The following is a 13,036-nucleotide window of genomic DNA, read 5'->3' on the forward strand; positions in this document are numbered from 1 at the left end:
GTTAATGGATTACAGACGAACGCAATGAAAATAATTATTTGAACGACAAAGATAGTAAACGGTATGAGACCAAGTGTGATCTTAGCCTCCCTGTTTTCACCTGCTTCTGCCTACCCGTCTGTTTGTCTTCTCTCTCTCTCTCTCTCTCTCTCTCTCTCTCTCTCTCTCTCTCTCTCTCTCTCTCTCTCTCTCTCTCTCTCTCTCTCTCTCTCTCTCTCTCTCTCTCTCTCTCTCTCATATTTCTATATCTATCTATATGTGTATCTACCTATCTATCTATCTATCTATCTATCTATCTATATATATATATATATATATATATATATATATATATATATATATATATATATATATTTTTTTTTTTTTTTTTTTTTTTTTTTTTTACTTGCACATTCAGGACAGTATATAACACACACACACACACACACACACACACACACACACACACACCACGCGTAGCTTGGAACACGAGGAGGGTGGCGGTGGGAGGGCAACGTTCCCTTGGGTTTACGGATTAACTACTGGAGAGCGAGGGAAAGAAAGCTAAAAGAAGCTGTCCTGCCGTTTAAATTTTAACAAAGTACTCGTAGATATCATGATTTTTACCTAGAGGAGGAGGAGGAGAGGGAAGGGAAGTGGTACTATCGTTGTCACTTTTCTTCTTCAGTGAATGGAATACTAATAAGGAAAGGCGGCACTAGGCTGTTGATGGTACAAAACTGTATTATAATGTTAACAAAAACTAATCGAACTTTTCTTCAAAACAAAATAGTCTACTTAGGTAATTCTGCTACTTCTACTTTTAGTACTTTGTAGAGTGCCCGGGATGAAGGTAAACTCGTTGTAAAGCAGTGCTGCCGTATATTAATAAAATAAAACTGAACAAAAGATAAATGTGTGAAGCTGCCCGCGTGCCGCATGTCTGCCACCGAGGCCAGGCGGACGAGGACTATACTCGTGATGCTGACTGCTGAGCATGGTGATTGAATACCGACTCAGCCTACCGGCTCAGGTCACGGCCAGGGCTGGTGTTAAGAGACAAAGGAAGGTTGACCTCACTCCCACGTGGTGATAGGCGGGCGGCCAGGGCTTGGCGTCAGATCCCAGGGGAAAGAGCACACCATAGAATGTGGGGGCGGGCGAAGCGTCCCGCCACAAAAGGAGCAAAACTGTCTCATTACCTACATCGCCACTACAAGATTTTTTTTGGGGTGGGGGGAGGGAGACCTTTGTGGTGGCCTTTTTTATGCCTTTTTGCAGCCCCTCTTAAATAAAAAATAAATAAATAAATAAATACATAGATTTGTGCACAAGCCTCAGCAGTGGTTGGCTAGCAGCAATCATCACCACTATACCAGAAGTGAGGCATGTGCATAATACCATCCAGTGTGTGTCTCTGCGCATCAGCTACGCTATAAAGAAATAATGGCAGTGAGGTTCAAATTGTCCCCAGGGAACGATGTGTCCAAATTTCAGCCTTGTTGCTGCATAAAATCTTTCATTTGTTTCATCAGTCCACAGAGATTTCCAACTTGTTACAGTATATGTATGCATGCTGGAGAAACTGCATTTGGTAATCTTGTGATGACCATTTCGTTGCATGAATAATTGAAAAACGAACACACACACACACACACACACACACACACACACACACACACACACACACACACACACACACACACAGAGAGAGAGAGAGAGAGAGAGAGAGAGAGAGAGAGAGAGAGAGAGAGAGAGAGAGAGAGAGAGAGAGAGAGAGAGAGAGAGAGAGAGAGAGAGAGAGAGAGAGATCCCTGCAGGAATTGGCGTTGTACAGGCCCAGGAGCAATCCCGAGCTGCAGGTTCTGTAAGGCAGTGAAGACCATTGAACACCTGATAATGGAGTGTGACAGGTATGAGAATCAGAGAAGCCAGCTTATGGCAGCAGTAATAGCCATCATTGGGGAAGAGGAATGACATAGGAGGTTAAAAAAGGACGGAGGGATCACTTCAGCACTAGAAGATACAACGCAATCAGGAAAAAAAATATATCACACGTACTAAAAAGATTTTCAGTACAGGGTTGAGAAAAAAGAAATGAGGAAGAAGTGCAATAGTGAAAAGCCAGTACAAGAAAGAACAGAAGCGTGGAGTGAACGACCTAGAAGCAATATGAAGTGAAGCGGGCCACAAGAAGAAGAAGACCTCAGCAGCATCAAGCCCAGAAGAGGATGCGAATGATTCCGAGTTAAGACATAATAGGAATGAAAGAGTGGAAAAGACATGAAGGGAATGGATGATGCTGCTTCTGGGACTGTGTGGAGTGATGAATGGAAGGATGAAAGAGGCAATGAAACAGTTCCTGGAGACAATGTGTCGTGCCACATGTAGGGACAATTAGTGTGGAGGACACTGTTTATTTACTGTTTGTTTTTTCTCTATTTTTCCTTACAGGAGTTGCCAATACAAAAGGGCCCAGTGTCGTCCAAAGCACAGAAAATGCAGCATTGTAATATAACGATGAAACAGTCAAATATTATCAGAAAAGCATCAGACAAACTTAAATCACCATGATGATGCCTCACACACACACACACACACACACACACACACACACACACACACACACACACACACACACACACACACACACACACACACACACACACACACGCAGTTTCCATGTATATGACGCTGAGGGCCGCCCAGGACGCTCGTGACGCACCTGACAAATTACTTGTCTCGCCAGACAGATGGACTGTCGGGCACAGGCGAGCAGCTCTTGCTTGTCGGGACAAAATTAATGTTTAAGTGTGTGGAAGGGAAATGTAAAGGTTTGTGAGCTCTACTATGATCTCTTAGATGCGATGAACGAATATTCGTAACTGCATAGTTCATGTGAGGTGCAGCTGCCATCACGCGGTGTCTTGATGTGTGTCTAGGAGACTGTGGCTGGCTGGGGATGAAGTAAAGCTGTGACCTGCTACGTATAACTGATAGAACAAATACATTATTTCAGTATTGCGTTCATGTGCATATATTTTCATTTTATGTAAAGATATTAAATTTTGGGCTTATCTTTTCTATTTCACAGTATTTTCTTACATTTCAGTTGAATTTCATTTTTCAGTCACAAACTAAAGATTAGTCCCACTTACTATTTTTTTTTCCACGGTGACTGAAAGATGAAACCTGATCCACATGACAAATGACAAAAAAAAATAAATTAATTACTAGAAAAAATACAAATATGTGTTCCAGGAATAGTGGTTGTCGATGCATTGACATTTATAATCCAGGATAACATTTCTGCGTGTTTTAACAAGCATTATCATTATTATTTTTATTGTTTTTACTTTCAACTAATTTTCATAATATTCATTAAGGTGAAAACATAGAGGAAGCATTAAAATGAAATAGGGTGGATCTTATCATTATATTTCAAATAGTTACAGCAACTACAAATAACAACATCGCCAACAACAACAACAATTACTAATACTTCCATTACTTCTGCTACTGTCGGAACAGTTAAGAATCGTGTAGGTGAACCAGTGAGCTACATACAGACTTCCCTGTCTTCCTCCTCCACAGTAGACAACGATAAGGGATATTTTCGAAGCCCACCGAATTTATCATGGATGCTTTTCCTACTGACGGTACATAAACAGTGTTAAACTATCAATTTGTATAAAAATCATAAAAAATAAAAAAAAAACGATGATAATACCAATCAAATGACGTCTACTGCAGTCTGGTACACCTTGTTGACTTAAAGTCCAGAAACATTTAAGAATAACGGCTCAGAGAAGGCTGCGGTAGAGTTCCAGAATCGGGGTTGGACACTGGACAGGACTGGCTAAGACACTTACATGCCAGCCTGAAAAAAAAATAATAATAATAATCATAAAATAAATAAAAAAAGTAAATAAATAAATAAATAATAATAATAATAATAATAATAATGATGATGATGATGATGATGATGATGATGATGATGATGATGATGATAATAAAATCTCTGGAAATGAATAGATCATTGATTTTCTAACGTATGCAAGTCATCTGATGGGGGGATAGCGAAAGAGAGAGAGAGAGAGAGAGAGAGAGAGAGAGAGAGAGAGAGAGAGAGAGAGAGAGAGAGAGAGAGAGAGAGAATATTACGTTCTTGTTCAAATATAAGTCAGATTCCTAAATTTTACTGAGGAATTCTGGCTCGTGTTGAATCCGATGCTAAGCTGCGCGGCTCCCACCCACCTTCCGTTCATTTGCATATAGATTGTCTGGCAAATTAATACATTGAATACTATCGCATAGATTTCGGCACACTCTAGAGTTTTATATTTAGGTCGTACGTTAAAAAGATATGGGAGGGTTGTGCTGTGTGCGTAGGTTTATACAATTTCCGTGTCCGTAGCCTAGCTCGGGGTGCGTTGTGTTCGTGATAACGTTATTCTATGGCACCACTTCTATATTTCTACATTTTCTCCATGGGTATCTTTCCTAAGGCACAATTTGCTACTCAGTCTTAATTCAGGCATCTCATTTTTTCGTTCTTCTTTTTCCCATGCTGGATTTTTTAACACTCTCTTCCCTTCCACTTCTATCTTCATCTCCCTCACGTCTTCAACACCATATTTTCTTTCTCTAAGGCTATCTTTCCTAAGGCACCGTTTTCTTATACTCTTAATCTTAATTCAGACATCTCATTCCTTCCTTCCTTCTTTTGCCATGTTTTTTTTTTTTTTTTTTTTTTAACATTCCCTTTCCTTCCATTCCTACCTTCCTCCCCCTCCCGTCTTCAACACCACATTTTCTCTATGGCCCTGTCCGTCCCGCCACCCTCCCCACCACCGCTGCGACGCCAGGGTGCGGTGGAGCGTACACACAGGGAGACACCACTGCTCTAAATCACGTTTATAGTTCCTCATGTATGTTGTAAAAACAGTGGTTGGTGACGCGGCTCCCAAGCGGCCGCCACATTACTGCCCTCATCTCCCAGCTCGAGAGAGGCTGCTTTCGCTTGTCGGGCAGCGTTTTTGAGACCTCTGAGAATCTTGCTGCTAGCGCTGTCTTGCCTCTAATATCACAGACTCAAAAAGGTTTATATTTGTGAGCAGGAGAAGGGCAAGTAGGTGAGGCAGGGCGTGATAGGTGAGGGTGACGGGGCTGGTGAGGCCATGGGCTGTTTCTGTTCAGGACCCTTCTCTCTCTCTCTCTCTCTCTCTCTCTCTCTCTCTCTCTCTCTCTCTCTCTCTCTCTCTCTCTCTCTCTCTCTCTCTCTCTCTCTCTCTCTCTCTCTCTTGCACCTGGTGTTTTGTTATGCCTCGCTTGCCTTGCTGCATTCAGGTACTGATGGTTATGGGGTGGTAGTGCTTGGTTATGCATCGTATCAGTAGCCTCGTCATAGTGCAGGACTCGAAATGATAACTATATCACTATTAACCACATCCACAAAGTTTCCAGTACATAGATAATACGCATATAAAAAAAAAAATCCTTTAAAATAACTCCGACCTGTTTTCCCTCTATAGCAAGTCTCCGTGAAAGTTCTTTAGCAGGTAACAATGTTCTCGCTTAGCATGCACATGTGACCATTAAGACAAAGACACGAACACGCATGTGCAGGGCAGAGGGTGGGACGTGCGTGGCTTGAAAACAGTGGTAGAGCAGTGATGGTGTGTGTGTGTGTGTGTGTGTGTGTGTGTGTGTGTGTGTGTTGTAAGCATGATATTCACCAGCCTGCATAACATGCGTTCTCGGAGAAATATATATTTGACTCAAGTTTAATTTGTCTGTTTATCCTTATTTATTTATTTATTTATTTATTTATTTATTTATTTGCTTATTTATTTATTTATCTATTTAGTCTAACGTAGGAGAGAAGGAGAAATTTCTCTCTCTCTCTCTCTCTCTCTCTCTCTCTCTCTCTCTCTCTCTCTCTCTCTCTCTCTCTCTCTCTCTCTCTCTCTCTCTCTCTCTCTCTCTCTCTCTCTCTCTCTCTCTCTCATAAGAACATAAGAACATAAGAAATAAGGGAAGCTGCAAGAAGCGACCAGGCTTACACGTGGCAGTCCCTGTATGAAACACTCCTACCTATTTCCACCTATCATCCCCATCCATAAACTTGTCTAATCTTTTCTTAAAGCTCTCTAGTGTCCTAGCACTAACTACATGATTACTGAGTCCGTTCCTCTCTCTCTCTCTCTCTCTCTCTCTCTCTCTCTTTCCAACACACACACACACACACACACACACACACACACACACACAGAGCACACACAGAGAGAGAGAGAGAGAGAGAGAGAGAGAGAGAGAGAGAGAGAGAGAGAGAGAGAGAGAGAGAGAGAGAATTCATACATAATTTATGATAAAAATGTTCATAACTTTGTGGGGGAACTTGCAAATGGTTATCTTTACTTCCACTTCCCTCCTTCCTGTAGCCGTGAGAAGGAATCCTCTTCAAATGACACCAGTCTCTCCTCAAAAGCCTAATTTAGAATTCCACCCGCCATACCCGCTGAATAGGATCATAGAGGCCAGGGGTCCCAAATCTCTTTAACCTGAGGACCACAGTGCTAAATTAAACAATCGGAGGCCGCAACTTCGGATAAACCTAAAAATGCATAAACTAAAAGTTGAAATTACAAGGGAATGCTTTTGGTCCATTACTAATGAAGTACTTGATTGAAGGAAGACATGCAGTGATGTGTGCAACAGAGGAAGACAGAGAAAACAGCAAAACAGAGATGGGTGATGCATTGTGCGAACTCTAACCTGAAAGAAAATTGATGAGGCACCTGATTTTGTTTGCAACCACGAAGAAATGTAATGTAGAAGTTAAATGAGGAGGTTGACAACATGACCAGTGAAGCTAAAGGGGAACTGAAGCTATTGGACACACAGCAGGGCGTAATAGTACCCTAAGGAGCCCCACTGACCACGTGGGTACTGTGTTCACCCTTTTGGTTGGTGTGGCTTTGCGGATGGGCTTAAGGTGGGCTTCAAGGCGGTCTACACCAATCTCTCCTCAGAAGCCTAGTCTTAAATTTCACCCACTGTACCCGCTATATAGGACCATAGAGGTCACAGGGGTCCCCAACCTTTTTAAGCTGAGGACCTATTGTGTTGTCAGGTAAATAGCTCAACTAAACTCCATATTGTTTGTAATGAACTACTATATCGTATTTACTCCTATATACTCGTAATTATATAGTTACCTACAGAACTCTTAGTTCCACCACTCGACAAGCTCATCCCCCCCCCCGGCGAGCCTTTTTTTTCCGAGAACGTAAAGAAGAAAAACAATTCGTTCGTTCATAGGTGGATAAGAGATAAACTACTTTGAATGTACTCTACTGAAAATTATTGAGAAGTTTTGGGATGTTTTCACGATTCTAGTGCAGTTTAACAAGAATTGCATACAAAGAACACCCATGATAACCCAACTAATCATCTCTGTGACCTACGGAATCAATTCTAGCTAGAGAACAATTAATGTCTTTTAGAACATGAGCCATACCCGTTGTGTGACATAAAGCAGGCAGGGAGAAGTTTAAGCTGTGCTCGTGATTTTGAGGATTTATAAATAGATTATAAATATGCTTTGTATTCTGATCAAAGGCAAATCAAAGACGTTAAAAATTCGGAAAGGTCCTATGCTGTCTCTCGCTGCTGCCATCCATGCATCCCCTCCTGCTCCTCTCTGGTAACTTGTCATCCTTCCCTTGAGAACCCCACAGTGCACTACATCACGACCCTTTCCCTCGTCATTCCAGCGCTCTCTCTCTCTCTCTCTCTCTCTCTCTCTCTCTCTCTCTCTCTCTCTCTCTCTCTCTCTCTCTCTCTCACCTTTGTTCAGTTGTCCTTCACGCTTCCTCTCATCCACTGCTGACAAACTCTGTTCAGTGTAGCGATTAAAACTGACATCCTTGCCCAGAGAGTGTGTTATAATGACCATTTCACTCGTAAATGATAGTAATAGTTTGTTATAATGACGTGTTAGCAGAAGGTAATTTACTCTACATCAGTATTTTTCGAAGATTCATTTACTTCATTGCCATACAATTGAGTTGTGACTTTAACAGTGTTTCATGTATTGACATGAAAAAAATAATAATAAATAAATAGATAAAAGAACATACGAATTTTGTTTTGTTGTGGGTAACTAAAACAATTCTTAATTCAAGGATGAGATTGACATTTATATTCACTATCCCTTACAAACATAGCAATAAAGCTGTCACCAAAATTAATGTGCCAAAAAAATACATCACATTAAGATAAAATTAGCTTTATTTTGGCTGTAGTATAGATATGTCTGTAGAAATAATTTTATTAATAGGAGAGGTAAATGTGTTCTTAAGTGTTTGATACGCTATTAAAAAGATAATGTCTTAAAATATACGAAATTAAATAAAATTATTTTTTCACAATGAATAATGTACATATTTTCTATAAAACTAAGTGAAGTCGTAGGAGGGGAGGACGTTTACACGCACACACCCTGACCAACATGGACGAGGAGCTGCCGTTCAAAGCCGAGTACGCTAAAAGTGGCCGTGCTTCCTGCCGAGGATGCAAGCAAAACATCGCCAAGGACTCCCTGCGACTTGCGGTGATGGTGCAGGTAATGTATAAGCCGCAGTAAACCCTGGTAACGCGTAAATCACTGGTAATAAGGGGTGAGAGGGACTCGTCCCCTCCCGCCACTTGCCGCCAACACTGTAAACACGAGACCACCTATTAATATTTTCTCCCTAAATTGTCAAATGACGCAATTCCAACTAGTTTCACTTGTCCCACATGTTCAGGTGGTTATTTCAATTGGTTGGTGCCTTGAACATCAGGTGTATTTATGGAGACACGAGTTATTTCATCATTTTATGAGTAGTGGGAGGAAATGAGATTGGTCATGTTGAGTCGTGGCGGACTGAGGGATGAAAAAATAAAAGGAATGTATATTAATTTAGTAGAACTTGATTATGAGTTGTGGTCCATTGGTCTTGGTTTGTAGTGTTTAGTGTTATATATGGAAGGAGTTAGGGAGGAAATCATTGTTGCAGTGGTAGTTGCTAGGTAACATTGTTGTGGGGCACAGTTTCACCACGGGCGGTGTGTGTGTGTAGGATGTCAAGTGTACCTCGACCAGAGAGTGTGTATTTGAGTGATAGTGATTGTGACAACTGCAAATTTAGTTAGATTATGCCTACTAGCAATCTAATATATGTAGTTTTAATTTTTTTGCAGTGAAAAAAAAAAGGTGAATATAAATAATAAATAACTTGATTGACATCTTGCATCAGAATGAGTTCACTCAATCTCACCTCACATTCCCTTAAATATATACATGGTTTATGCATTGAATTCATTGTATTATTATCATTTGTTCATATTTACATCCCCTGCATATTGTGCAACATCCCCAACCTTTTAGGAGCTCCATAGAAACACTTAGAAAATTTATCAGAGGGCATAACTAATAGTCCATGTGATGCTGTTGCCAGGGATTGAACCTTTAGCAGAATGTTCAGAGTAACACTAGTCCATCTCCTTACCAATAAACCTATGGGACCACCATAGCTTATGACTTGTCTTGGCTGTCCTGTCACTACTGTTGTATTCATAGGTTACTAGTTAAGTCTGAACTCTGTCATTTTTAAAGGCTTAATACTTATATGCAATTTATATTAATTTTGTGAATTAATTGATTGATTGATTAATTATTTATTTATTTATTTATATATTTATTTTCATTTTATTTATTTTATTTATTTATCTATTTATTTTTTTTAATTATTATTATTATTTATTTATTTTATTTTTTTATTTATTTTTTTTTTTTCACTTTGCAAATGGCAGTTAAACTCTTCATTCTTATGTCTTTTTTCTTCACTCCTTGAACCACTGAGACTTTAGGATGCAAAGGAGGCATTAATCTGAAGTATCAAAGTAACTAGGGTTGATGAAAAATTTTGGGAGTTTACTAAAGTACAAAAATATAAATAAATAAGGAAGGATAAGAAAGCCCTAAGCACCCAGGCTGAGGAGAGGTGACCCTACCTGACTATCCCCAACTTTGGATGGTGACCAGGAGAGGGGGAATGATGTCTATTCTAACCTAACAGGAGACAGGGGAACCTGGGAATGCTTAGCTGTGGGTTGGTGCATGGTGGTGGGTGGAGGATGGTGCATGGATGCTGTGATATTGATTCCAGTGTCCCTCAAGAAGATGTAGCATGTCATGGCCAGTCACTGCTGTTTACTTCCTCCATACCCATTCACCATCTCTACTGGAAGGTTGGGAGCACTGAGTAGACCACGTGGATTAGCAAACCAGGTAGGAGTGGGTAAGGTCTGCCCTGGGTGTAAGCTGGAGCCAGAAAGGGAATGAGGGACTTAACACAATGCCCTGTGGCATACCCCTTCCTTTTCCTTTTCTTCCTCAGCCTGACATGGCCTCATCTGATTGCCTGTCCCTTCCTCTAGGAACTACTTTTTATCGTTGGGTTTGTCTTCCCTTCTCCTTTTCACTATTATACCTATCCTAAACCCTCCTCGATGGTTTGGGAAAATTACTATAGATATTGTAAACCTTTCAGTGGTTAATTCCTGCTTTGAAACAAACCAGAGACATGGCACATGCATGATTTAAATGGAGGAAAGTGGTTGGAAGTGGGGTAGACTTTCAGGGAAAAATACAGAGGATTGCTCCTTAAAGACAAATACTGCAGTACAGTACTGACTGCAGACATCTCTCAATTACAGTCGCCTATGTTTGATGGAAAGGTGCCTCACTGGTATCACCAAATGTGTTTCTTTGGGAAGCAACGCCCTAAGACTGTAGCTGACATTGCTCATTTTGACTCATTGAGATGGGAAGACCAGCAGAAAATAAAGGCCAAAGTTGGTGAGTATAATTACAAGTTAAATGGTAATATGCTATTCAGGTTAGTGAAGGTCATGGAAAGTGTTAAGCAAGATCATTATGGCTGTACTTAACCTGAAGGTGTTGTTTAGTCTAATCACTTGAGGCTATGTGGAAGCTGTACCAAGAATAGTTTAAGCCTGCACCTTGTTGTTGTACATGAGGAAATACTGATGATACAGAATATTCAGAGTACCAGAGCTACTGTTTATTTACTTAACAATTGCTCTTTCTTTTCTTAGAAAGTGGTGGAGGAGGAGGAGCACCAGCAAGTACAGGTAGTTCTGGTGGCAAGAAAGGCAAGAAGGGTAAGGGAGCTGGCAACCAAGGATTGAATGATTACACAATTGAATATGCAAAGAGTGGAAGGGCAACATGCAGAGGCTGTGAGAACAAAATTTTGAAGGTGCGTATGTTTCACATATGTATCCCATCATAAATATAAGCCTATAGACAAAGTGATAGTTCTCTTATTTCACATCTAAGATAGTATTCTGTTGTAACTATTTATACATTGCCATTACAACTGCAACATTTTCTTGTTTGAATGATAGTACGAGGTGTGTCATTAAAGTTCCAGGACTGGTGCCACACAAGTTTTATTTCACATCCAGGCTACAAACTATAGGTTATCTCCTTCGAAGTAATCCCCCTGGCACCGCATGCACTTGTCCATCCTTCTCTGCCAGGCTTGCATGCACTGCTGGAAGGATTCTTGCGGGATGCTCCTCAGCTCCGTCGTCACGGCCTTTTTGATGTCGTCCGCATCATCAAAACGGGTCCCCTTCATGACCTCCTTGAGCTTGGGGAAGAGGAAGAAGTCGCACGGAGCGAGGTCAGGTGAGTAGGGCGGTTGCTCCAGCACGGCGATGTTCTTCTTGGCCAAGAACTCTCTGATGCTCAGGGCATTGTGAGCAGGCGCATTGTCGTGGTGAAGCAGCCACGAGTTGCCCTGCCACAACTCCCGCCTCTTCTCGCGCACTGCACGAAGCAGACGCCGCAGTACTTCTTTGTACACATGTTGGTTGACTGTCTGGCCCTGTGGCAAGAACTCGCAGTGGACGATGCCCCTCACATCGAAGAAAGCGATCAACATGACCTTGAAGCTGGACCTGGACTGCCTTGCTTTCTTCGGCCGTGGCGACGCCGGACTCTTCCATTGAAGGCTCTGGCGTTTGGTCTCCGGGTCGTACTCAAATACCCAGGACTCATCGCCGGTGATGACTCTCCTGAGCAAGTCTGGTTCAGTTTCCAGACGCTCGAGGATGTCCTGACACACCTGCATGCGTCGTCCCTTCTGGTCATCGTTCAGGAGTCTCGGCACCATCTTCGCACAGACTTTCCGCATGCCCAGATCTTCAGTGATAATCTTCCACACGCTGTTGTGGTTCATGCCAAGCTCATCTGCGATCTTTCGAACAGTCAACCGACGATCGTCACGCACCATCTGCTTGACACGCTCAACATTGGCCTCATTCCTGCTCGTTGAGGGTCTTCCACTCCTGGGGTCATCTTCCACGTCCTCCCGGCCCTCTTTGAACCTCTTGCACCACTCAAAAACACGTGAGCGTGACATTGTCTCATCCCCGTACACTTTTTGCAGCATACCCAGTGCTTCTGACGGCGTTTTCCCCAACTGCACCAAAAACTTCAAGTTTGTTCGCTGTTCAGCGCTCATTGTTAAACGACCTGCAACAGAGGACATGATTTTAAAAGCACGTAAGAAAAAGATTAGTGACTGTAGAGGGTTGGGAGCGCAGTTGTATACTCCAGAAGGATTACTTTGAAGGGGAAATATGGTGGTTTGTGGCTTGGGTTTGAAATTCATCTTTTAGGACACCAGTCCTGGAACTTTAATGACACACCTCGTATAAGGCATTACAAAATTTGAGGCTATCATGAAACTATTTTATCTCCTGGACACCTCACTCCCTCTGGGAACATTCCATTGGTGGTGGTAAAGGCAGAAGAGCCTCCACCCTTCCCTGTCCAAACATGCTCTTCTTGCTTATTCAAGCATTGCTTGATTACTTACCAATCCTCCTCACTGCATAATGCTGATTTATTACAATAGGAATTACTTTTATTTCTGAGACCAGTGATTATTAATTATGGCTGACTTCTTAAGGA

General features: G+C 41.6%; 1 protein-coding gene across 2 annotated transcripts in view; it reads left to right on the forward strand.

Moving 5' to 3' along the window:
• Window positions 1-8,464: 8,464 nt before the first annotated feature.
• The window catches only part of LOC135090193 (poly [ADP-ribose] polymerase-like), a 16,003-nt gene continuing 11,431 nt past the window's right edge, over window positions 8,465-13,036 (forward strand). Inside the window, exons 1-4 of one of the 2 annotated variants that reach the window (XM_063986655.1) lie at window positions 8,490-8,608; window positions 10,107-10,318; window positions 10,747-10,888; window positions 11,149-11,312. In XM_063986655.1, coding sequence (XP_063842725.1) covers window positions 10,223-10,318; window positions 10,747-10,888; window positions 11,149-11,312 — 402 coding nt within the window. In that variant the 5' untranslated portion in view covers window positions 8,490-8,608; window positions 10,107-10,222. Of the gene's footprint in view, window positions 8,609-10,106; window positions 10,319-10,746; window positions 10,889-11,148; window positions 11,313-13,036 lie in introns of both variants that reach the window. The other variant, XM_063986646.1, reaches the window with a different exon arrangement.

The sequence above is a fragment of the Scylla paramamosain genome, chromosome 3 (assembly GCF_035594125.1).
Source record: "Scylla paramamosain isolate STU-SP2022 chromosome 3, ASM3559412v1, whole genome shotgun sequence".
In the NCBI taxonomy this organism is placed as follows: Eukaryota; Metazoa; Arthropoda; class Malacostraca; order Decapoda; family Portunidae; genus Scylla; species Scylla paramamosain.